The sequence below is a fragment of the Lygodium microphyllum genome, chromosome 19 (assembly GCF_053477565.2).
Source record: "Lygodium microphyllum isolate KBCC chromosome 19, Lygodium_microphyllum_v1.1.10, whole genome shotgun sequence".
NCBI classification, from domain to species: domain Eukaryota; kingdom Viridiplantae; phylum Streptophyta; class Polypodiopsida; order Schizaeales; family Lygodiaceae; genus Lygodium; species Lygodium microphyllum.
In genome coordinates, this window is record NC_141153.1 from 37,183,199 (window position 1) to 37,210,899 (window position 27,701).

General features: G+C 40.5%; 1 protein-coding gene across 6 annotated transcripts in view; it reads left to right on the forward strand.

Annotated features, from left to right (window-relative positions):
- The window catches only part of LOC148019756 (Serine/Threonine-kinase), a 102,463-nt gene that overhangs the window by 60,075 nt on the left and 14,687 nt on the right, over positions 1 to 27,701 (forward strand). For all 6 annotated transcript variants that reach the window (XM_087699912.1, XM_087699918.1, XM_087699914.1 and 3 more), the window contains one exon: positions 11,698 to 11,790. In XM_087699912.1, the coding sequence (XP_087556038.1) occupies positions 11,698 to 11,790 (93 nt within the window). The remainder of the gene's footprint in view (positions 1 to 11,697; positions 11,791 to 27,701) is intronic.

The following is a 27,701-nucleotide window of genomic DNA, read 5'->3' on the forward strand; positions in this document are numbered from 1 at the left end:
GGATAACCGTGCAGATGTTCTCACTAAAAGTCTTGCAAAGGTTCAACATGAGCATTGCACTAGATTTGTGGGAGTTGTTAAAGGTTCGCTTAGGACCTTTAAGTGGGAGGTTGTTGGGTATAAAGGCCCTTTACGCGCTCTCTCGTGTATATATTACTTCACACATATGAACCCACCCTAACAGGTGTAAGTGTACCGTACCCTAAGTATAAATACATTCTTTTATTCTTTGTGTGTACCACATTGGCACACACCTATCCGACGATTCACTCTCACACTATCACTGTCAAACACTGTTCAACTCTGGGTCATTGAACTCCTCGATTAACATGTCTGCTCTCAGCTCTCTTTCTCTATCTGTTTCCACTTTGACTATGCAAACTGGTATTAGAGCCAATGGCTCACGCAAGCAGGTAATCGGTCTATCGGGATGTTAAAGAGTCATAGCATGTTGATCTTCTTCCTTGAGAGGATTTAGTTTCTTGGCATACCACAGTTTCTTTTGCTGCTCTACTATGACTCTTGTATTTCTCATGTGATTAATATAACTACTCATTAGAGAAAGGGAATCGTTTGGGTCAGGTGTGGATTTCGTGGTAGCATGTGACTACTCCTATAAGGATGGGGGAAGGAGCTTTATTGGATGTTAATTTGCATATGGCTGCGTTGAGACTAGCACTTTTGTAGGTATTATGTGTAGAGAGTTATCCTTGGTCGGATATTGCAAAAATTTTCATAGAAAAGACTAGTATCTCTCATGGTAGCACGGTTATTCAAGTTTCTTGGTGACGTGCTCAACTCCGCGAGGCCTATTAAGTTCTCCTAGTCTTTTCTCCTCTCTCATTTGATTGCATCCTGGCAAGATATGTTACGTTTTGCAGTTTGGCGCCCTCTTGATTTTCGTGAGGAGAATTCGCTGCAAGGAGAAGTACTGGCTACCTCTAGGTTGTTGGATTGGCCTGATAAAGATTTGTAGCGAGACAAGTTTAATCGGATGGCTTGTTTGGGGTTGCATACAATCCATGATGGTGTCATTCTTGGGCAGCCCTGTCTTTATTCTTTCCGGTAAATTCGTCAGTACTTTCGGGTGCCTCAAGGATATCATGACATTTGGTCGTCCATATAGGACATGCTTCTGAGGTTCTCTCCTTTGCCTACTTTACAGCCATCATCTCCCTGGCAAGATTGGATGCTCATGCTTCTCAATGATTTCGAGAAAAGGTCAGCTGATCAGATATGCCATCAGATGGTTGAGGCCAAGAGATGGGTCACTGGAAAGCTGATAAACTATGGCATATTTGGGACAGCAAAAAGAAGTGGCAGGAAAGATTCATCCAACTCTTGAAGTCAAAGGTTACTTATTAGGGTAAAGTGTTTATGTGGAGGTTGCTTATTGGGGGTCTTCCAACTGGAGATATGTTGTGTGCTCGCAAGATCTCCGATGGTTGCTGTGTGTTTTGCACTACATGTGATGAGACATTGCTTCATCTCTTTGTCTCTTGCCGTGTTGCTCGACAGATTTGGAGTTTGGTTTCCGGTGTGTGGTCCTCGACGACTCAGCAACGGATATCAACTCGTTGTGGATTATGGGAAGGATGACTTCTATGTTTACTTTGCATTCAGATTATTCTTGCCTCTTCCGTTTCCTTAGATAGACAGCTCTGTGGCATATTTGGTGTACTCAGAATGCCTTTATTTTGTTGAGACAGAGAGCGTGAGGATCGAGATACACAATGCTTCTTCATAGTAGAGAGACAGAGAGAGAGAGAGTGTAGAGTAGAGAGTGAGAGTGAGCACAACTTGTGGGTACAATGACAAGTGTATCTCTTTAGGTTTTTAGATAGATATATATGAAAGTACAAATGTGCTAAGGGTGTGTTCATACCCATGCACATGCAAAAGGCATAATGGCTCTTTATTCCCAACAACCTCCCACCTAAAGGCAATGTGCCTTCAGGGGAGAAAAGAATCAGCTAAGTGTAGATATGTACAAAGCTGAAATACATATATCTGTCCAACTTCCATCATCTGTCGGCATGAGCAAACCGCTCTGTTGGAAGACCCTTTGTGAGAAGATTTGCAGGATTACCATCTGTATGCACTTTGACAAGCTCAATGCTCTTGCTGTCAAGTACATCTCTAATGAAGTGATACTTCATCTGTGTGTGCTTTGTCTTTGCATAAAAGACATGACTCCGTGCTAGCATGATAGCACTTTGACTATCACAATGGAGAACAGGTAACTTTGTAACGCTAAGCTCTCCCACCAGACGTGAAAGCCATAAAGCCTCCTTGCATGCCTCAATGGCAGCCATATACTTTGCCTTTGTAGTAGACAATGCAACACACTTTTGTAGCCTGGAGATCTAAGAGACCGCTCCTCCTGTGAAGGTAAACACATACCCAGAAGTGGACTTTCTGCAATCCGCATGCCTAGCATAGTCTGCATCCGTAAAGCCAACGACAGATGCCTTTTGCTTTCCAAAGCAGATGCACAAATCCTTTGTGCCTTTGAGATATCTCATAATACCTTTCACTGCTTTCCAATGCTTTTTACCAGGGTTTGCCATGTATATGCTAACCACTCCCACTACAAAGGCAATGCCAAGGCATGTAGCAACCATAGCATACATTAAACTTTCAACAGCTGAAGCATATGGTATCTTGGCCATTTCAGCCTTCTCATCATCAGATGTAGGGTTGTCCTCTGCACTGAGTTTCACAAATGGAGGCAATGGAACCCCAATTGTTTTTCCCCCCTCCATATTGAAATGCTGCAAAACCTTAGAGATATACTCCAGCTGAGATAGATAGAGTAATCCTTTTGACCTATCTCTGAGTATTCGCATGCTAAGAATGTGATTTGCATCACCAAGATCCTTCATGTCAAAGCTGCCATGAAGACTTTGCTTCAGTGATGAGTCCAAGGCACGAGTATCCCTGGCAGCAATTAGCATGTCATCAACATACAGAACCAAGATAATCAGGCTACCATTAGCTGCCTTCTTGGTGCACAAGCTGTGATCCACTTGACTTCTATGAAAACCTTGAGATTGCATAAATGTATCAAACTTATGATACGATTCTCTTGGTGCTTGTTTTAGCCCATACAAACTCCTTTTGAGTTTATATACCATCTTTTCTTTCCCTTGTGCCACAAACTCTTTAGGCTGCTGCATATATATGTTTTCATGTAGATTACCATGTAAGAATGTAGTCTTTACATCCATCTGTATGAGCTCCATATCTTCAGTTGCAACCAAGCCCAAAATGGTTCTCAATGTAGTCATCTTGACTACAGGAGAGAAGATCTCATCGAAATCAACTCCATGTTCCTGCTTGTACCCGTTCGCAACCAATCTTGCTTTGTACTTTGGCGAGGAACCAGTAGTGACCTTCATCTTGTAAACCCATTTACATGGAAGGGTTTTTTGTCCTTTAGGTAACTGCACCAAGTCCCAAGTGCGATTTTTCTCAAGAGATTCCATCTCTGACAACATGGCTTTATACCATTTCTTGTGGTCCTGTTTGTCCATTGCTTCCTTGAAGCAAGACAGTTTACTATAGTCTGTCAACATGACATAATCAGCCACATTGTTTGCACTACAAACAAATCTATCAGGTTGTCTAGTAGCCCCAGACGTTCTCCTAACCCAATGATCATTGTTTGCTGGCTGTTGAGCATTTTCAGCTTGTTGTCCTAGCATTTCAGCGTGCAAATCAGCATTAACAGCTTGCTGTCCTGGCTGTTCCTACACATCCAATGGCTCATTATTATGGGTAATAGCTGGCTGATCATTTCCAGTATTATTTTCTGCATTTGCAGGTTCATTTACAGCAGGTATTTGTTGCTATACAACAGGCACATTTTGCTGTCCAAAATGTATTTTTTCCCAGAATACAATCCTACGGACCTCCTCAGTCTTTTCGGGCTGTTTATGTATGCAATCTTCTCGAAGATAACATCATTGCTGCGTACTACTTTCCTTTTCTCAGGATCCCATAATCTATACTCCATTTCTTGTTCATCACCATATCCTAGGAAAATACATTTACAGGACTTTGGCTCAAGTTTGCTGCGTTTTTTCTTACATATGTGCACAAATGCTTTGCAGCCAAACACTTTCAAGTGTGCATACGAAGGTGGCTTGCCCAACCACGCTTCTTGGGAACTCGCCCCGCTTCCCCCACTTCGAAGACTTGTTTAGTGACCAATTAATCAAGTGTACATCTGTCATAATAGCCTTTGCCCAAAAACCATGGGGTAATGCCGCATGAGATAGCATTGTACGGACCTTATCCTGTATGGTCCGATTCATATGCTCTGCAACTCCATTTTGGGGTGGATTATGAGGGGCTGTGAGCTCCCTCTTTATCCCTTTGGTGTCACAAAATGCTTGAAAGGCCTTGGGCACATATTCCCCACCATTGTCAGAGTGAAGACATTAAGTGTCTTGTCAATCTAATTTTCAACTAATGCTGAGAATTTTTTAAACTTGTCAAGCACTTCGTCCTTGCTATGAATAGGGTAAACCCATACCTTCCGTGTAGCATCATCGACAAAGGTGACAAAATATTTCTTTTCCCCCTAAAGATAACTTTGGTATTTGACATACATTGGAATGTATTAACTCTAGAGGAGAAGATTTCAACGAAAGAGACTTCTTATGAGATGTCTGTGCATGTTTACCATAAATACAATGATCACAATGCTCAAAATCAGCATAATGAAGACAAGGCAAGTAACCCAAACGAGAAAGCACTTTCATTCCAGTTTGACTCATGTGTCCCAATCGGCCATGCCACAAAGAAACATTTGGCTGCTTGGTCACGGCAACAACATGGTCATGCACACTAGATACATGGAGTGGATACAAGGTATCACTTTTACAAGTTCTGGCAATCACTCTAGGTCCCTTACAGATCTTCCATTTCCCATCACCAAAGGTGGTATGAAAATTGTCATCTAGCTGCCCTGTGCTAATCAAGCTCTTCTTGAGCTAAGGTACATGCCGTACATGTTGAAGTGTGAAGACAGAACCATGCTGAAACTACAACTGCATACTGTCAATACCTGCAATGTCACATGCATAGTTGTCCCCAAGGTGGACAACACCATGTCGACCCGCTGTATAGTTAGAAAACCACTCATGATGAGGGGTGACATGAAAGGAGGCATCTGAATCTAAAATCCAAGTATGCATGTTATCATCCGTATGTGCAAGTAAAGCATGTGTACTAAAGTGTGAAGAGACAAAGAGTACATCATTCCCACTGTCATTGTCATGAGTGACTACATTCACCTCTTCGACTTTGACGCTGCTCTTCTTAGACCGACTCTCTTTCTTCTCTTCTTTGCTATCGTCTGTCTTCTTGCCTTTTCCTTTCTCTTTTTTCCATTTGTAGCAGTCACTTTTAAAGTGACCCTTCTTGCCACAATGATGGCATTCAACATCCTTACTACATGGTTTACTACGTCCCTTGCTATTAGATTTGCCTTTCTGCTGTGATCTGCTCCTAGTATGCAAAGCACTGAAAGACTTATTGGATGTATTGTTGTGTCGATTTATTTCTTCCATGAGTAGAGCACTCTCTACATCAGCATACAAAAGAATCGCATTAGAATTGCTTATAGCAGTCCTGAATGTATCCCAACTCTTTGGCAGAGTGCAAAGTAAGAATATAGCCTTAAATTCTTCATCAATCAAGAACTTCAAGGCAACCAGCTGGTTGAAAATGGAGTTAAACTCACTCAAGTGAGTAGACATTGTTGTACCCTCTTTCATACGTAAATCCATAAGCTTTTTTAGCCAATAAATTTTGCTTGTGGCACTCTTCCGTGCATACAGTTCTTCTAGTTGAGTCCAAATAGCATAGGTAGAATCCAAACCTTCAATGTTAAAAAACAAGGTATCAAAAATCGATAGCTCAATGGTTGAGTGTGTAAGCTCATTTAACTCATCCCAATCTTCGTGTTCTGTCTGTGGGTTTTGCCCCTTTGGTCTTAATCGGCTTTGCCTGCTTCTTTTGCAATAGGATATTATAGCAGTGTTTTTACCAGAATGCAAAGTTATGTACTCCTTCAAGCTTCTTAATGTGCATGAGACTACTGCTGTCACTGTTGCCATCCATGATTTTCAGCCCAAATCTGACCAAAAAATTCAGCAAATGCAGGCCCAAATTGTCACACAAGTGACCAAGGGACAAGCAAGCACCAACCAGCAATGTGATTTTGTTTAGGGCATGATAGTCAATGCACATCTATAGGTATTATTTTTCTTCTTAACTAATAGGACAAGGTGCACCAAAAGGAGAACTACTGGGCTTAATGAGTTCTCGGTTCAACAGTTCCTCAACTTATGTTTGGATTTCTTTTTATTCAATTTGATTGTGTCTACAAGGTGCTTTACATAGTGGTTGAGAACCTGGGATTAAATCTATTTTATGGTCTTCAAGACGTGTAGGTGGTAAATTAGCAGCAAAACAATCTTTAAATTGTGAAAGAAATTGTGTATGCCTAGGATGCATCTTATTTTCCTTAGAAATTTCAGACCTGCAAATAAATTTTCAGAAGCACTAAACCTTGTATGTGACAAGATTGGAGTTTTACTCACCTTGAGGATTTTCTATAGCTCTTAGCAAATGCAATGTACTATAAGATAATAGACGATAAAAGATGGGTTTGGCACAATAGAAATGGAAGACAAAGACCTCATATTAGGCCAAGGTCTTTGTTTGGAGAGTTCTCATTATAGCATGCTCATGCAATAAAGACTAAAGTGCTGTTTAGCCACCAAAACTTGCTTTTAAATATGGAGGGAGAAGGGAAGAGAGAGACTGAAAAGAACATAGAAAACTAAAGAACAAGACTGAATTGATCTACACAAGAATGCTGGATACAATGCTGGCCTGATCAGCCCCTACACACACTGCACAGCTGGTATGTGTCAGTGAGGTCACTGGAATGGGTAGACTGGATGAGAACAGCAGGATGAAGAGGGAGAGAGTGCTGGAAATGGTAGATTGAGGGGGACAGGCTAGCTGGCAGCAGCTGTAAATAGCTGCAAACAGCTGCAATTGACGGACTAGTTGCCATGAATGGCAGGAAAACTAGCCAACCTGCTCATATCGTTGTTGCCCTGCAATAAATGCTGTGTACCAGCCTGCCGTGTTGCAAAATGCAATTGCACTCAAGTCTGAACAGTGTGAGCACAGTTGGAAACTAACTAAGTAGGCTGGAAACTGAAATGCAAACTCACAACTATCAGAGATCCTTTTTCTCGATTAGACTGTAATGGAACTCACAACCAAGAGACGGACAACATGAAATATATGAAATGCTAATGGAAACCTCTTATTCAGCTGGTACAACCTGTTTTATGGCCAGATGACTTGATACAGACAGTGTTTTCTACAGAAGTTGCTGTGTATCTCACTCCAACCTGATTTGCATTTTGCTCATCTAGCAGGTAGTGATCAGTTTTCAGGCATGTTTTATCAGATTTACAATCATCCTCCACCCAGACTGGCCCTAACTGTTGGTTATTGCATAAAATCACCCTCGGCTCAAGTTGAAACCAGCCTTCCTTCTTGGAAAGGATGGTAGATGACCTTATTTAACTCAAATTACAGCAAGCATTAAATTTACATTTACAAATCTGAAATGAACACTTTACAACATTAATCTTGGATAGCCGATACTTGATTGGCCCCAAAGTTGGCGCCCTTGTGGTATTTCTTTAATTTGTGTTGCCTTGAATGTGTAGTACACTCAGATATAGGTTGATCTCTTTATAAGTTCCAATACTTTGGGCTATCACAAATGAGCAGCGACATTAGGATACAATTTACCCCCTTGATTTTGATACATATTAGGCCTAAATTGGATTTGAAATACTTACATGTGGGTCAACTTCAATGTGGATGCCCAGTCTTCATCAGGATTTTTGTAAATGCTCCAATTCCAGGAGTTTCTATGATCTTTGGGCTTTTGTTTAATTGGCACGTACTTTAAGGTGGTTGAGAAACCCTAACTCTTGTTGTAAATCACGGTTTACATAGCAAATGCACTGTTTTCCACCCTCAATCTATTGGGAATGGCTAAGAATGGCTGAGGTTTTATCAAAGAAAGGGAGAAATGGTTGAGGAGAGAGAAAAATGTATTTCCAGCCCATATCAAAATCCCCAAATTTGCCCCTTGATTTGAGCACATGCAATCGAGATTGTTGAGCAACCCTAATTTTTGCAAGCAGAAATCTAGAGTTGCACTAGCAAATTAGAGTTGCAAAATATCAGATCTGTTGAGGAAGAAGAGATGAGCAGCAAATTAGAGAAAATTCATTGACTTTCTCATGTGACAAAAATGCTAGCTTAATAGTCATCTTACTATTCAAGCACTAGAAAGTGCTGTAGATTAGGTTTTTTTGTTGTCCCTAACGGGTCAATTGCTATCTCAGCCCAGTGCTCAATTCTCCACCCTCCAATCTGTCCCAAATAGCTCGGAATGGGAGAAAAATAGCCCAACATAGAAGATATACTTGGATGCAATTCGGAACTGTTCCAAACTTGACACCTAGCAAATTTCCATTTTCACTGGGGCCTCCACATGCACATTCGAGCTACATAGCACTTTGTATTTGCCCCCATTTAATTCTACCCAACCTCAATTTTAAATTTCTAATCTATTTGAACTTGAAGTGTTGAAATGTTTCACAAACTTTAGTCTAGGATATTAAATCATCTAAATCTTTACTCCCCATGACACCAAAAGTCTTTTCCAAGGGAAAATTCAGTGTCTCTAACCAAGATCTGTCATTGGTACCTTGTCCACAACAACTTTTACTAATGTTCTCTTGTTGCCCAAGCTAGGATTGTCTTGTTACCGTGATAGATATCAAACTTAATCTCACATTTGCACAATGCATAACATAAGTGTCTCAACTTAAGTGTCCAAAGGGCTATAAGTTAACAATTCACGTCCTTGTGACACTAGTCAATTGTATCTACATTAGATTGGGCAGTATTGCTGTACACGGAGGATGACACTTTGGCACTCTCCCTCAACGTGCTCTTGCGAGAGAGAATGGTTGTTGGACATCTATGCTCCTTGAGCATGACATTTGCATCATCTTTTTCACTCATTCAAATTTATCATTTTTTCATTCATTAGATTCTACTCTTCTCCTATTTTTTGTTTTTACATTTATCTGAGTTATTATGTTTTTGTTGTGTTCGTATCTCATGTGTTTTCTTAGTGCAAACCCTAGCATATCTTCACATGGTATCAAAGTCAATGCTCTTCTGAAGAGTATCCCATGGTTGTCGTGAAGGCCTAGTTTGTATGAGTGACATGTAACCAATTCACAATCGTTGAGATGCCTTTCTCTTGGGAACCCATTGTGCCTTCTCGAGCTTCTTCATGGGAGACTTTGAGGTGCCATTATGTTGAGGAGGATAATGCATCCTCCCCCTCATCCTCATCCATAGTAGCAAACGTGAGATGCATGATTCAAAGAGTACTTGTGTAGAAGATGGCTTGACTACACTCATATGCCTTACACTCTATACTTTATCAGGAGTTGCATAGAAGTCAGAGTCCATTGGTGAGGTTGGCTATCTCTCTACTTACGGAGGACACATTACATTGGGGATGACCAATGAACACTCGTCTTGTCAGATCCATATAAATCTTTTGACTTATGTGGGCTGAAGCCCATCTTTGTTTCTCCTTCTACATTGGAAGATCTGGTTGTAAGTCACCATGCAAACCATGATCAGTATCAATATGTAAATGTTCATAGAGAATGCTTTGGAGGCAGACATTGTAAGTTCTTTTTTGTGAGTAGAAAACTAGACTAATTTGTCTTGGGGAAACCTCATATATTTGGTCATGCGAGAAAAGGATTATAGTGTTTGGATATTCAAAACGAATCTATGCATTGGAAGGACATCACCTAGTAGTATATATTGACCCCAACATTATGAATATTATGAATTGGCAAAGGGGTTTTGATATCCACAAGGGCATGCTTTTTTGTCCATAGAACCAAGATGTATTGATAGTATATGGGAAATATGGGAAGCCTCAACTCACTTCATGGGAACAAGGCTTATACCATTAAGGCTTAATGATAAAATTTCTATGATTTTTGAGATATTCTATGGATTCTTGGCTGTTAAAAAGACGCAACGATTTGGTGTTAAGACAATTTGATGGAGATGATGGCTAGCAGATCTAACTATCCTCTTTTAGAGGATATGGATTCTAGTATGGCTGGTCATGATCATCAAGAGGAAGAGGACGATTAGTTTTGTGATTTTGTGGGTGGATTGCTAGTCCATGGTGGCAATTGGTTGGCGTTATGTAGGCCTAAAGGAGGGAGGAAGGGAGTTGTGAAGTGATTCTAGGGTTTGCATTGAGAAAACATAGAATGTATGAACACAACTAAAACACAAGAACTCAATCAATAATGCAATAAATGCAAAAATACAAAACAAAAATAGAGAAGAAAGAGAACTTTGAAGTGAATGGATCAATGCTGTAAATGAATGATAGATCGTATAGATGCTCAAAGGTAGAGGAATGGGAATAGTCGGCGAGAGTGACATCCATTGGAGACGGATTTCGAGGTCTATAACCACCAATTGGAGCTGAATGTGGAAGGGTAGCAAGCTGGAAACCAAAATGCAGTAGTTTGGAGGTTGAATCTGTTAAACACAGCAGTGTAACCACTTGGAGATGATATCAAGTGATCACTGGCAGTTGTAGGAGGCTGGATGATAGTTGTAGAGGGTGAAGAAGATGATGATGTGGCCTATAATACAATAAACACAAGCTGCAGCAACCTTTGGAGGTAGTTGATCAGCAAGACGGCTTGTCTAATTTGCAAATGCAGCTGTCTGGGAGCTGTAGGATGGTTGCTAGCAGCAGGAAGCAAAAGGCGGCAGCAGTGGATAGGGTGGCAAGGCAAGGGTTGGAAGATGTGTGGCAGCAGTCATGGATGGTTGGATAGCCACTAGAGGAGGGCTGAAGGCTGGAAACAAGGCGCCAATAGCTGGAGAGGGTGTGAAAGACTGATGCAATGTGCAAAAAAGGGATGAACTGAGTGGCTGGGTAGCCTCCTATTTATAGATGTGGATCCTCCCAAAATTAGGATTTTGGCTTATGGGACATGGAAACTTTTTTAATCTTTGAGTTTGGGACTGTTTTAATGAGCTAATAAAGATTTAAAATGTAATGCATCTCTTTTAGCTTGACAACCCCCTTAATGCAAATATCCAAAATAATACATTGAAGCTCCACACATAATATCCACCAAAAAGTAAATCCAGCGTTTTGGCTTTGACTTTGCTTTGACTTCACCTTCCACATCTCTTGTTAATGAGTGCCTTCAAGTTATTGGATAAGTGAGCTTATCTAGGATCTTCACTAGTGACATGCCTTAGTTAATTTTAATTTTAACATTTGCCTAGTGATTAAACATAGAAAAGTGATCCAAATCCTAGATATTATTCTGATTACTTTTACCAAGTTTATTTAGCTTGATGTAATACCATATTTGTGAGTAAACCTTGCAATGTTCTTAACTGTAATTTGGAAGAGATTAAACAGGGAATGGTTTTTTACCCCGTTTGCTCATGCTTTCATTGGGTTTCATTGTTTTACTTATGATTTTTGGGAAGTCCTAATCTTTGCAGGTTCTTAAACAACAAATGGTGGTGCGGATTTTCAAGCTAAGCAGTGGCCAAGATGATTATGCCATCATGTTTTTGGATGATTATCTTAGTCAGGTGACTTCTAATGAACTAATGAATTGCTCAACCTTTTTCACAGTTGACTAATTTAAATAGTCTGTTTGATTTGTACATGCTAATTTGACTTTGTGTTTAACATATAGCTTATGCCATGGGATTGGCAAAGTTCAAATGTCAGCAGAGATATCTAGCAAAATCAAATCTTCAACTTATTACTTCAGGGAATCAAAGTTACAGGGGGTTAGGACTTTGATTTTACTGAGTTGACTTCTCTCTGCAAAACCACTATAACTTCTCCACTTGCAACAGATGGCAATGATATAGGGGGCAGGCTACGGAGAAGGGAACATTGATTTCAGAAGCTTCAAGTAATTGGAAATTTGAAATGTGTTGCAGCTTATAAGTTTTAAGACTGCAAACAAGAAATGTTTCATGAAATGGGAAATAGCTATTGCTGATCTAGGGCCTGTTGCAGAAGCATGAGAACCCTTTTATACCAAATTTCCAACTCCTAAGTGACATTGATTTCATTTCAAGGTCACAGTCCAAAGATGGCAATGATAAATTTTGGTGGCAGTCATTTGATACAGGATCACCTCCTGTATAGTGTCAATTAGTGCACAGTCAGTTAGTTTCCACAAGTTCATTTCAAGGCAGACAGGTTGCACACAGCATTTTCTTGCATTGTTTTATTGTTCTTATCATTGTTACAGCAGGTTGGCCCATTTACAGGTGTGACCTAGCTGCTGGATTGCTGTTTATATAGCCTGCACTTTATTGTTGAGAAGCTGTACATAAACTGAGGCAGAGCTAGTGAGTCAGCAGGTTCTTACAGATTTCTTCAGTAGAGCTAGAACCTAGAATCCTAGATACTACGCAGCCAGACTCTGTAGAGTATGATGCCCAGCAACTTGTTGTTGTGCCCACATCCTTCGGCAGATTCAAGCTAGCATTGCTCACCATCAGAGACGAGTACCTCTCTTAGTGGACTGAGGACTCCTTGCCTTGGATCACCCCATGACAAATATTCTTGCCGCAAGGAGGGTACAATGTTTCTAGATAATCCTATTCTTCAGGATGGGATACTACAGGTTAGCTGAAGGTTCATTGAGGAATCATCTTGTACGTGAGGGTGGCCCACACTTGCAGTCCTTACGATTATAAGCATCAGCATATTTGATTGTTTTTCATTTTTCATTTTTATTGTTGTTCTCGAGTTGAGGCAACATGGTCAGGTGTACTCATTTGTTTGTCTCATAGGCCACTCTAGCTTCTTGGAGATGTAAATACATCTTTCTTTCTCTCCCCCTGATGTTTTGTCTTCTGATCAGTGTGTGCATTTGCTTCTGTATCAGAGCATTCTAACCATCGAACCAGTAGTGGGCTGCTACAGGAGTGGGCAGATCCAATGAAGACTAGTGTGTGAAAGGAGCAATGTTTCGGTGTTTTGAGTGCAGGTAGAGGGGCTGTGCAATAGTTGATTGCTGGAGTGGGCTGAACTTTGAAGATCGCATGCTTAGGACGAGAACTCCTGCATTCTCATACTAGGAGGGCAGCCTAGACCTTCATTTTGCTAAGAGGAGGATTTTGGATCTGTTTTCTTGAAGAAATTGACCGTAGGAGTGTTGAATAATCTGCATTTTCACAAGAGCTGGGTGGATTTTAGTGTTTTCATTGCCTCCAATGGTGACCAAGACCTTGTGAGGATTGAGTGGAGGAAGTCCTAGCTAGCTATGTTTTTGGAGCCAAAGGGGGGCTAACCATAAAGTGGAGAAGGATGTTTGTTGAAGTGGCCCTAATGAACCGTAAGGTCCCCATTCTACATGTGCTACCCCAAGTTTAGAAGTTGGATGTTGACAACTTCAGCATATTAAAGGTTATGATGGAGGTCATCTTGGAGTCCCATCATATTGCAAAGATAGTGATTGAGAAGATTGACCATCCAATGGGCAATGATCCCAATTCTCTTTCTTCATATGAGAAAGCTAACTTAGAAAAGGCTGAAGTGTTACAACCTTGGACATTTGGATGGGCGCTAACAATCATCCAGATGTCCAAGGATGTAACACCAGGTGCATTGGGATAAGTTGAATACTCGCATCCATTGTTTCATGTTTCTCTCATGCATACTGGCAATGAAGCATATGAGAGCAAGTGCCAAAAAGATATGGCTGCATTTGAAGCAGCTGTAAAATAAGATGACACCCATGAAATTGGTGTTTCTGGAGGCACAAATGTAAACTTTTGACTTGCAAAGTTTGCATTGATGAAAGGTCACATCAACAAGCTACAAAAGTTGTAGCAAGAGATCCTTTAGACGGGGAAGGTGATCTCCTCTGATGACATGGGAGTGAATCTTCTTGCACACTGCCCTCTCGCTATGGTGGATTTTACTCTTTGATCATGTTTGGGAGGGTTGATACCATGGTGGATTTTACTCTTCTTTGATCACCTCTAGGAGGGTTGATACCATCATATGGAAGGAGTTGGTGCCCATGATTGGATTAGGAGGTTCGGCTTAAGCAATATTCTTCCCCTGAGTGGAACTCAAAGGGTTTGAAAGGTTGAAACAAAAAGCAAAGAAGAATGGCAAGGAGAAGGACGGAAAAATTGAAGAAGGATGCCACTTGCCACAAGTGTGGAAAAATAGGTCATTTCAAGAAGGATAGCCCAGACAATGATGAGGAGTTATTCAAAAAGGGATTTGAGTCATCAGGACTACCAGCTATTCTATCATCATCTGTGGCTCTATATCTGGAGGTTTTGGAGTTGTTACCCTCCAAGGATGCTACATTGGTGCCTCTCACCACATGACTCCCTCCAAGGATGGGATCTTGAGTTTGTGTTTGATGCAAGGCAATATCTACCTTGGTGACAATTCCTTAGTACCCATTCATTGCATAGGAGAGATTGGGATTATCCTAGATGGACATGGTGCTGCTTTTCATAGTAGAGTTGCTTTACACCTTAGGTCTTGGCTTCCACCTGTTTTCAGTGAGCAAGATTTATAGCTTGGGGCTGCTTGTGGAGATGCTGATTTTTCTAAAGGATTTGTGATGGCAAGATACGTGTGGTGGTGTATTATGGGTACAAAGATCATGGTGTTTACAATCTAAACAACATGCAACAGATTGTTTGTGCTATTTCTTTTCTTCTCAATCCCAAATTGAGTTGTGGTATGCTTGGTTTGGTCACTTCAACCATTAGTGCCTTTGAAAGGCGGCTTGTGACAAGTTGGCATAGCAGCCAGAAACGTCAGAAATGTTGAGAAATGAAACATTAGCAAAGTGTTTCGTAAGTTTCTTTTAGGAGGGGGTAAAATAAGAAATGAGAATTTTTTAACAAAGGGATTTTATAGTGTTAAGCTAGAGAAAAATGTTTTAAAACTCCTTGGAACTCTCTCTTAAACAGAGAAAGGTCAAATATTGCATAAATGATTATACATGAGAGTCAATTGAGAATAACATGTTACGTGTCCATTATTGAGTTATGTCAAAGTTTAGTCTTTAGACAAGCTATATCATCATTCAATCTCAGACATCATGATTCATGCATATCACACATAGAAAATTGAAATAAACATGCTACATGACCCATGTGCAATGTGGAATAAGTCAAGCTACAGCATCATGATTCTCATTCCAAAACAAAATGACAAAATGCTAAATTCGAAAATGAATCATGATAGATTATACATAACTCATAAATGAGACTAGACTCTTATATCAACTTTCGAGACATGAATTGATACTATAGTGACAAAGTCCAATAACTAAACAAATTGCCCAAAAAATAAGTCTCTCATTGAAAATCAACTTTGGTCAGCTGAGAAGTTGTTGCTGTCTGCACATGATAGAGAAACAAGAGTGACGGGAGGAGTGTGGAAGAAGGGGAAAGAGGACTTTGATTAAGGTCCCATAGCATAGCACGACATTTTACTAAAGTCAGGCTTCACTGTTTTTTGTCATAGAAACCTCATGTTTTTTACTCGTAGAATCATTTCTTACTTTTAGAAACATTCTGGAAGATTTGAACCCAACGAAACATGCTTCTTTGCTGGTATGCAAGCTAGGCTTACCTAAGGTTGTGTTGAGCTAGAATCCTTGTGTTACTTGCATCAAAAGGAAGTGCAGTGAGATTGTATCCCTTGTATGAAGTGATGCTAGGTTTTGCATGGAGAAAACATAGAATGTACGAACACGATTAAAATATAAAAATTGAGACAAGAACACAATAAATGCAAAAAGACAAAACACAAACAAAGAAGAAAGAGAACTCTAAAGTGAATGAATGAATTATGTAAATGAATGAAAGAGCATACAAGATGCTCAAAGGTAGAGCAATCAATGGGGGTAATCAAAGAGTGATGTCCACTAGAGACGGATCTTGAGGTCTGTAACTAGTAGTTGGAGCTGAAATGATGCCAAAAGTGGAAGGGAAGCAGGTTGGAAACCAAAACGCAGCAGTCTCTAGGGTTGGAATTGGTAAATGCAGCAATGTAACCACTCGAGGATGATGGCAGCCGATCACTGGAAGCTGTAGGGGGTTGGTCAACAGCAGAAGGTGTGTCTAATGTTTAATGGGCTTGCATTGCACAAAAAAAAAATTGCAAGATGCACTAGAAGTGGCTGGACAGCAGGGCAGCCTGCTGAGACTATAAATGCAGATGTTAGGAGGGTTAGGGATTGGTCACCAGCAAGTGGAGTTAGTAGGCAGCAGCAATGGAGAGTGTCCTAGAGGCTGTTGATGATGTGGCAGCAAGCGTATGGGCTAGACAGCTAGTGGAAGAGTAGTGATGGCTAAAAACCTATAGAAGAGCGATGAAATCTACAAAGGAGGGACAAATTGAGTGGTGTGGACAGCTTTCTATTTATAGATGTGGATCCTACCAAAATTTGGGTGTTTGACACAGAGAAACTTTGGTAAACTTTGAGTTTTGGGGCTATTTTAATGAACTAATGAAGATCCAATGTGTAATGCATCTTTTTTAGCTTAATACTTAGCAAAGTGTGTTGGAGGGTTAAAAAGTTCCATTGGAGCCTGTGCAACAACAAGGCCCTGAAGGGAAGTAGGTCCATGTGACAAGAGTCTGTCTCCTAAGCAATCGATGAATGTTGAATAGTGAATCAGGGTAGACACAGGTGGGGAGATTGCATACAAAACCAAGTTTGGAGTTAGTATCCCTCGATCCATACAAAACCAAGCCATTGCATAGGAAGAAGCTCACAACTTGTGTCTACCCTGATTCAGGATTCAGCATTGGACCTGTGCCTTCAGTATTCAGCATTCAGCATTCATCTTTAGAGTCTGTGTGTGTGTGAACGCATGTTTCATCTTTTGATCAGTTTGTGCATCTGCTTCAGCATTGCGGCACTTTGACGTCATTCTGGTTTGCATGTATGACTTGATCATTCCCTTTTCAAGCATTCTGCATTTAACTCAATGAAAGCCAATGCAAATGTCTGGGTATATTTTAGTGTTCTCATCCATGTTAACAACAATGCGTCAGGACATTTATACATGTTGGCGTGGACTTTGAAGATATGCTAGCGTTTGCACAAAGAAAGTGCTCAAAGTGTATGAACAGAACTCTCAAACAAGAATGCAAAAGAAAAGAGCAAGAATGTAATGAATGAATGGAGAGAATATGATATGGAGGTCAAGGAGCAAAGATGTCCAAGAGTAATTCTCTTGTGGGAGTGGATGGAGCTTGCAGGAAGAGTGCCCTCCAAAGAATGGATCCCAAGGTGCAGCAATACCACCAAATCTTAAGTAAATGGAGCCAACTAGAGCTGAGGGTGATGTCACGCAACAGCCATAGGCCAATTTGGTGATGTCCATGATTGAAAATCTGACACTTTGTGTTACTCTCCACAAACCTTACTGTCTCTCTGCAGTGTTACTTATTTTGACATGGTATCAGAGCATGCCTGTTATTTTTGACATGGTATTAGAGTCCAAGAGCTCACAGAGCTAAAGACTTTTTTCGCGAAGCACTGAAGAAAATCTGTCATTTATTGCTGTTGCCCTGTCTCAACAGTTTGTAGATGCAAAGAACTGAAGAAAATCGGTCATTTATTGTTGCTACCCTATCTCAAGAGCCTGAAGATGCTGTCACCTGCTATTGATTGGTTTTCTCCTGCCCCTGCCTACCTCAGAAGGTCCTCCAATGGCTACAAATCAGACCAGCAATATCTTCTCCCTCTCTCTTGTAGACTGAATATACTAAAATGCATCTTTCCAACCTCTAAAGACGTTTTTCAATCTTGCATGGGCATTTTTGACAAGTGGTAGCCTTTCCAAATGGTTTTTCCAGTATTATCCATAATTAAATATTAATTTTCAGTCTTTAAATACTGAAAATTAATCTAATAATTATTTTGGTGCCCTAAAAAATAATCTAACTGGCCAATAATTAAATTAGCTAGGCAACTTCCATTCTCGAGTGTCTCTACGTCATCTTTGACCATTAGATTAGCGTGAGGTACCATTAAACGCCACTCCCTAGTGTCACGAATTGACACTAGGTCAACAACTGGCACTAGATACCACCAAGTACATGTGCGGCATAACTTATAGCAACTTTTGTCTTTGACATCTCGTGATTTCCTTGGATCCCGAGCTCATAAATTTACTCTAATCCCAGTTACACCTCACATGTGCAACATTTACTTAACTATGTGATTAAAAATTAATCCACATGTTAAGTGAGGTTTTAAAAATATATGTCATCATGACACAAGATGTGTAGCATACATAGCGTACATCAAGCTACCAACAACGGAAACATAAGAAATCTTGGCCATCTCAGTCTTTCCATCATCAGATGTAGGGCTGTCATATGCACTAAGTTCACATATGGAGGCAACAATACGCCAATGGCTTTTCGCCCCTCCATATTGAAACGTTACAAAACCTTAGTAACATACTCTTGCTATGACAGATAGAGAAGATCCTTCGATCTATCCCTGAGTATATGCATGCCAAGAATATGATTGGCCTCACCAAGATCCTTCATATCAGAGCTACTATGTAGCCTTTGTTTCAAGGAGTCCAAGGCATGAATATCCCTACCTGCAATCAGCATGTCATCCACATACAAGACCAAGAGAAGAAGGGTGCCATTTGCTACCTTCTTTGTGTATAAGTAGTGATCAACTTGAGATCTATGGAATTCGTGAGATTGCATAAATGTATCAAATTTATGATACCATTCGCGTAGTGCCTGTTGTTTTAGCCCATACGAACTCTTGTTGAGTTTACATACCATGTCCTCTTTCCCCTGTGCAACAAGACCCTTAAGCTGCTGCATATAGATCTCCTCGTGCAGGTCACCATGTAAGAAAGTTGTTTTTACATCCATCTGTATGATTTCCATATTTTCAGATGCAACCAAGCCCAAAATTTCGCAAAGTAGTCATTTTGACTACAGGGGAAAAAATTTCATCAAAATCAATTCCATGTTCTTGCTTGTACTCTTTAGCAACCAGTCGTGTCTTGTACCTTTGCAAAGAACCAGACGTGACTTTCATTTTGTAAACCCATTTGCATGGTAGTACTTTTTGCCCTTTAGGCAAATGCACCAAATTCCAAGTTCCATTTTTTATGAGAGATTCCATCTCTGACAGTATAGTGTTTTGTCAGTTCTTGCTGTCTTTTCTATCCATTGCTTCCTTGAAGCATGATGGCTCACAAAAATCTATCAACATAACGTAATCAACCATATAATTGACACTAGAAACAAACCTATCTGGCTGTCTTTGCATTCTGATCGACCTACAGACTCAATGATCAAGATTTGCTGGCTGTTCAGCCTGCAAATCTACATTAACAGCTTGCTGTTCTGCAAGTTCAGCATGTTGTACAGCTGGTTCTTGCTGAATTTCTGGTACATCATAGGTAACATCTTGCTAATCATTTTCAGCATTATTTCCTACATTTTTAGGGACATTTACAGCAGGTATTTGCTGCTATCTAGTAGGCATTCTTTGGTGTCCTATCAGTACATCTTCCTTGAATACAACCCTTTTGACTTCCTCAGTCTTTTCACGGTGTTTGTGCATGCGATCTTCCTAGAAGATAATATAATTGATGTGTACAGTTTTCCTTTTTTCAGGATCCCATAACTTGTACCCCATTTCACTCTCATCACCATATCTTAGGAAAATACATTTACAAGACTTTGGCTCAAGTTTGTTGTGTTCTTCCTTGCAAATGTGCACGAATTTCTCGTAGCCAAAAACTCTCAAGTGAGCATACGAAGGTGGCTTGCTGAACCACGCTTCTTAAGGGACTCTCTCTCCCCCCCCCCCCCCCCCCAAACAAAAGACTTATTTGGTGATCGATTAATCAAGTGTATGGCTATCATAACAGCCTTTGCTCAAAATCCATGGGGTAAAGCAGCATGTGATAGCATTGTACGGACCCTATTTTGATTGGTCTTGTTCATATACTCTACAACACCAATTTGGGGTGGATTGTGAGGGGTGGTGAGCTGCCTTTTAATCCCTTTGCTGTCACAAAAGTCTTGAAAGGCTTTGAATACATATTCTCCACCACTGTCAGAGCGAATACACTTTAATGTCTTGCTGGTCTGATTTTCAGTGAGTGCTAGGAATTTTTTAAATTTATCCAAGGCCTCATCTTTACGATGAATTGAATATGCCCATACTTTGCGTGTGGTATCATCAACAATAAAAGTTATGAAATACTTATTTTTCCCTAGAGATAACCTTGGTATTTGACATACATCTGAATGTATCAACTCTAAGGGTAGACTTTAGAGAAAGAGATTTTTTATGTGATGTTTGAGAATGCTTCCTATTAATACAATGATCACACTATTTAAAATCAGCATATCTCAAAGATGGCAAATAACCCAAACGAGAAAGGACTTTCATTCCAATTTGACTCATGTGTCCCAACCGGCCATAGTTGTCATGTACGAAAGGTATGATACGGTACGGTACGATAAAATACGGTACTAAATGGTACCTTAAGATTTTATAAGGTATGGTACGATATTAGTACGACAAAAAAAATAACTTGATTATTTTAGACAAAAGATAATAGAATAGATATTTCAAGTCTAAATAGCAATGCTATTAGAGTATGTAAGATGAATACTTGAGAGTAACATGCCAAAACCTAATGCGGAATGCGCAACATGTGCTACTGCTACCTACAACTTATAACTACATAGATGGGAGTGGATACATCATACATGCATGATCATACAAATAAGAGAAGTATGGGCTTGAGAGATAGAAGGTTGAGAAAAATTGTTTGAATCTCAAATAACCTAATCTCATGGAAGAATCATATTAATATAAGGAGCGTTTAGCTGGTCTCAAAGTGCAATTCGAATGGGAAAGATACATTCATTAAGTTGGTACCTTATGGTACTAATAGGTAAGGTATGGTACCTAAAGTATGGTATAGTATCAAACCTTTCGTACGTGGTACTAGTGCAACTAGAGAGAGAGAGAGAGAGAGAGAGAGAGAAGGTTGAGAGAGAGAGAGAGAGGAGAGGCTTGAGAGAAAAAGAGGGTGTGAGAAGCTTGAGAGAGAGAGAGAGAGAGAGAGAGAGAGAGAGAGAGAAGGTTGAGAGAGAGAGAGAGGAGAGGCTTGAGAGAAAAAGAGGGTGTGAGAAGCTTGAGAGAGGGAGAGAGAGAGAGAGAGAGAGAGAGAGAGAGAGAGAGAGAGAAGGTTGAGAGAGAGAGAGAGGAGAGGCTTGAGAGAAAAAGAGGGTGTGAGAAGCTTGAGAGAGAGAGAGAGAGAGAGAGGCTTGGCGGGAGAAATAAGAAATAAAGAGAAAAAAAAAAGGAGAAAGAAAAAAAGAAAGTTGTAGACTTAAAGTAGAGTGGTAAAAAAGTGTCAAATTTTTTGTACTAAATCGTACGGATATGTACCGTACCGTACAGATCGTACCGTATGGATGAGTCCGTACTACGTACGGAGACAACCCTGTTAGAGTTATTGATATATTATTATATTTAGGAGGCAAACTTTTAAGTAGAACACCAATGTAAACATCTTCCATTTTAATATTGATTCTTGCAAGTTGGGTTAGAAGTCCTTCTATGTAATTTAGATGTGTGGCAAGTGATATGCTGGACTTCATTTCAAGCCTGAAAAACTCAATCAAGAGACCATACTTTGATGACTTAGACTGTGCACCAAACAAAGTGTCAAGTCTCTTCCATGTATCGTGTGAAGTATGATAGTTATCCACATAGTGGATATAGCTGTTGTCTAGCTCCAGTTTGATAATGGCATAAGCTTTATCATCATTCTTTTGCCAAGTGACTGCAAGATCCGCATTAGGAGGCTTCTTTTCTTTTCCAGTGGTAATGGCCCAAAGGCCCTTATTCATCAGGATGAGTTTGATGTGGGTTTGCCAAGTGTGAAACCCAACTCCTTTGAAGCGAGCAATTGGAGAGTCTTTGCCCATGTTAGATGGCTGGAGCAGCAGCAAACAACTTCAGAATTCTCAGATTTTATCAGTGGAAGAGCAGATTACAGTGTGTCAAGAGACACAAGTAATGACAGTGTGAAAACACACTATGTAACGAGTATGTCCGAGTTTATGTCAAACTCGAATCTTCTTAGTTCGGGGTCGTTGATCTTTCGTTAATCAATCAAGGTTCTTCCCCTCCTTGATTTGATGCTGGGACAGTAGATCGGAGTGGCAGTGGGTTGTTCCAGGTGGCAGGAGAGAGAAAATGATGAGATTTTTGAGCTTTGGTGAAATTTGGCTCTGGCTTTTTGGATTAGGGTTTTGACCCAGCCTTGGTTTTTTGCTGATTGTGGGAGCTACAGTGGATCATTTTAAAAACTTTTTTTATGGAAATGAAGCTCTCTTCATGCTCTATCAAAGCCCCATGATGATGGATGTGATTGCTGGCGGATTTAAGCACACAGGGCGGATGACGGCAACATGTGCATTTTTTGACAGTTTTCGATGTTTGCTTCAATGTTGGGACATAGAGGACCCAATGTCAAGCTTTGAAGTGCTAGGACAGAGCGCGTGGAGGCCAAGAAGATATGCCAAGAAGGGTGCTTTAGCTGAGAAGTCCTGATTGAAAAGATCCAAAGGCTCCAATGTGACTGGGTCCTGCTGGCTATGGCAGACACACAGGGCAACAACTATGAAGAATCACAATGTTGAGCTTGAAATGGCCTAATGTTGAGCTCTAAGGTGATAGAGAGGAGCTCCAAGAGCAAGGCTACACTTCTCCAGAAGAAAGCTTGTCAAGATCTTGTCTGGTTGAAGAGATCTAAGAGCTTGAAGCAGGATAGGTGCAGGGTGGCTATGGCTGCCACAAAGCCACTACCTAGAGAGCCATCATTTGATGATGATGGTAACCTCATTAGTGAGAACGAGTATGAGTGTGTCTCATCATCGAATGCCGAGGAGTCATCTTCAAACTCTCTTTATGAGCACTCAGATGGTTTTGATGATGATGATGATGATAGTGATGCCTCATCATATATTCATATTACATAGGTCTCTCTTTTTTTGTATCAGATGTACTAGACTGTAGTTGTATCGCATGTTTTGTGCAGCCCATGCGACCGCGATGGTCACTACATGTGTTCATCTTATTCTGTAATGAAATGGCTATTTCCATTTTAAATATGTATTCTATGATCTATCATTTAATGATTTATGATTTTTGTTATTTAAAAAATCATCTTAATTTTTTTTTGTACTAATATCGTACCGTACCTTATAAAATCATAAGGTACCATTTAGTACAGTATTTTATCGTACCGTACCGTATCATACCTTTCATATATAACAACTATGACTCTAATCAATATGCCAAACCCTGAACTTGTTGATATCCAGGCATCACTGTTAGAGGAGGAAAAGAAGCTAAAAACTAAGGAAGAATCAAGCACCTCTAGAGATGAACATGTATTGTATGTTGGCAACAGGTATACAAAGGCAAGAGGGATCAGCTCTTCCATGACTTGTGCAAAAGGACTGGACACATGGAGAAGTTCTGCCACACTAGAAAAAGATCCCAAAAGACCTATCTAGTTGCAGTCAAAGAAAAAGAAGAAAATGGAGCAAAGGAAGAAGAAGAAGAAGAAAAAGACCACTAAGAGGACAAACCTCATCAGTCCTTCTATTCAAATAGACTTTTTTAGCTTTGTATTTCCTAGCCCTAATGCTTCGGACATAAATCTATAAACTCCTCATATAGCCTTGTACTACAGTCTCTGTACACTTTGTGAGGCCCCTGCTACAACCTCTGGATGACCATCATGTTTGTGGTATCCACACTTAGCTTTTTCTGGGACAGCCCCTGGTGTTTTGCCATGTTTATGGTGTGCCCACACTTTGCAGGAGTTGCTCTCACTAAAGCCTCTACACACTTTGTATTTTTGGTTGTGATTGAGGAGGGGTGTTGAGATATTTGCAATCACACCTACTTCAATTCCTTTGTAAGAAGCAGTGAGGGCTCAAGACCAGAATCTCATATGCACAGTAGGAGAAGTGCTACCATTCAATTCCTATAAAGCATTGTACTTGCACTCTTTTCTAATGCAATGATAGTACTCTTTTCTTTCTAGTGAAGTGTCTATGTCACTGTCCACACACAAGATTGTGTTTATGAGTCTAAGTCTCAATCTTGGTACCTAATTCACTTGTGTGACAATTTTTCTTATCAGGATCAATGTCTTTATGAGTTTCTACTTTCCATTTCAACCTCCATAGCTTCTGCATCTGCCATGCTCTAAATCCTGTATATTTAACAATAGGAGGGATAGTGCTCGGAGATAGGTAGTGGGAGAAAGGATAATGTGGGTAGGATAGGGGAGTGAAGTGCACTTGGAAATGGGCCCCAGAGTGCCCACCAAGCATGCGGGTAGTGTGCAAGGTGGATCCATAGATAGGGATAGGCTGACTAGACATGGGCATGGTAGCTATATGAGTAGCCCATGGTGGAGGCGGAATGGGAACACGTGGAGCAGAAGATGAAAATCCCTATGTAGGTGTAACCCAAGGTAAGTGGGATGACACACCATAAGCCGAGGATGGAATCCCTTATGTCTGAGTAGTCATGTGAGAGGTGAATCTGGGGGTAGTGAGGGGGATGCCCATCACAGCCGTCCTAGGTGCTATGGGTATGCTCATTTGCGGAAAGGTGAGAAGTACTGTGTTAAAAGATGGTATTCCCCCTAACGAAGTACCATGGTGCAAAAAGGTAGATAATGGGGTAGAGAAGGAGGTGCTAGGAGCAGAGATGGAAAATCCAACCCCTAGTGTGTGTGAAGTGGATGTGAGAGTGTAATCCGAGATTTTGAAAGGATGAAGAGAGATGATCAAGGGTGGAGGTAGAAGAGGTTGGGATGGAAGGGAAGTGAGAAGTGTGCGTTACATGCTCAAATGAAACAGAAGCTGTAGATTTACTTGAATTCCATCTGCTTCATGAGCCCCCTCAATGAAAGTTCACATATGCCAAGCCATCCGGATCTTGCACCTCAAAAGAAAAAATAGGCAAGGGTTTTGATTCATTCAACTCAAAAGGGTTGTACGAACCTGATACTAGACCTCGCTAAAATGATAAAGATGGATTGCAAGACGCTCCAAATGCCGTATGTCCTCCACGATCGAAGAGGTGGCCAGCCTCACCAACCGGTCCAAATGTGGTAGCAAAGCTTGTAGGAGAGGTGTAAACATTACTGTACTTGTTGCGATAGTACTCCTCAAAGTCCTCTTTCATATTAGTGAAATCTGGACTAGGAGTAGAAAAAGAAGGTGAAGGTGAAAGTGGAGTGTTGTCCTCCTCACCAAGTCCATAATGCCATCTTAGGCCCTCCAGTTATGGAGAAGCCTGATATGACATCATAGGAATTGGAGAAGAAGGTGTCTATGACATTGTGATTCGGTTACAAGTTGTATTGTGTGCCTCGCACAAAGACTAGCTCTCCACAATATCCGCAAGATACTCTTTACAAGAGCACCCTTTCTGATACCATGTGAAGAAAACTACTAGGGTTTGCACTAAGGAAACACAGAGTGTACGACCACGACAGAAACACAAAGAGACAAACACAGACACAGAAAGCAAAACTCAAACACAGAAACTCAAAACACAAACAGAAGAAGGGAGAGAATAACCAACTTTGAAGTGAATGAATACTGCAAATGAATGTAGGAGTGCACAGATACTCAAGGGCAGAGGAGTGTGTCGGAGAGTGACGTCCACTAGAAACAAATCCCAAGTGTTGTGACCACTAGTCAGAGTGACGGAGAGAGAGAAACACCGAACGCTAATCACTAGAGTGTGAGGAGATTGAGGCGATTGCAGAGGATGATGCGTGATGATGTGGGCGAAGCAGCAAAAGGTAGCAGTAGAATGCTGCAGTAGAACGTCCCAGTAAAATGCAGTAGTAAAACACAGCAATAAAACAAGGTGATGGCAGCAGTCGTGAAGGCTGGATCGCCATGTGGTGGGAGATTGATGGTTGAGATCTGCACACAAGGGTGAGAAACCTACATGGGAGGGATGAGGTTGAATGGGGGCAGCTTGTCTATTTATAGATGTTGAAGGGTGTCCCAAAGAATTAGGGTTTTTGGGGAACCATTGAAGCTCTCTCGGACTACTCTTTTTAGGGTTTTTCATTAATTAAGTGTGTTTTGGGGCTGTTTAAGAATGCTAATCAACTGAAAAGCGTGTTTTAGCTCAACAAGAGTCATGTGAAAGGAAGAGAAAGTGGGAGCTTGCTATGCAGGAAGAGATGAAGTCTCTGTATGCAAATAACACTTGGGAGCTTATATCTTTACCCAAGGATAGGAAAACTATCCCTAATAAATGGGTTTGCAAAGTGAAATGCATTGATGGGAGGCTCGAGTATAAGGCATGGTTAGTTGCTAAGGGCTATACACAAAAGGAAGATATAGATTTCCGGGAGGTTTCTTCACCGATGGTGAAGATGGCTACACTCCATGTTTTGTTTGCTCTCACCGCATTCTTAGATTTAGAGTTGGATCAAATGGATGTGAAGACTATTTTTCTTTGTGGTGATCTGGATAAAGAGTTGTACATGAAATAGCCAAAAGGCTTTGCCATCCCAAGGAAAGAGCATTTAGTTTGTAAGCTGAAACGTAGCTTATATGGTTTGAAACAAGCCCTTGGAGAATGGTACAAAAAGTTTCATACCTTCATGCTCAACCATGAATTTAAACATAGTCATGTAGATCACTGCTTATACACTAAAAAGGCTGATGATTGAAGTCTTATTGTGTTGGTCTTATATGTGGATGTGTCATAAGGACATATATTTTTGAGAAACCTCACTTAACATGTGGATTAATTTTTAATCACATGGTTAAGTAAATGTTGCACATGTGAGGTGTAACTGAGGTTAGAGTAAATTTACGAGCCTGGGACCTGAGGAAATCATGGGATGTCAAAGGCAAAAGTTGCTATAAGTTATGCCGCACAAGTACTTGGTAGTATCTCACTAGGGAAGTGGCGTTTGATGGTATCTAACGTCAATCTGATGATCAAAGATGGCATAAAGACACTCGGGAATGAAAGTTGCCTAGCCAATTTGATTATTGGCCAGTCAGATTATTTTTCAAGGGACCAAAATAATTATTAGATTAATTTTCACTATTTAAAGACTGAAAATTAATATTTAATTATGGATAATGCTGAAAAAACCATTTGGAAAGGTTGCTACTTGTCAAAAATGCCCATGCAAGATTGAAAAACATCTTTAGATGTTGAAGAGAGGCATTTTAGTGTATTCAGCTTGCAAGAGAGAGGGAGAAGATGCTGCTGGTTTGATTTGTAGCCATTGGAGGATCTTCTGAGGCAGCCAGGGGCAGGAGAAGACCAATCAATAGCAAGTGACAGCATCTACAAGTTGTTGAGACAGGGCAGCAGCAATAAATGACAAATTTTCTTCAGTTCTTCACGAAA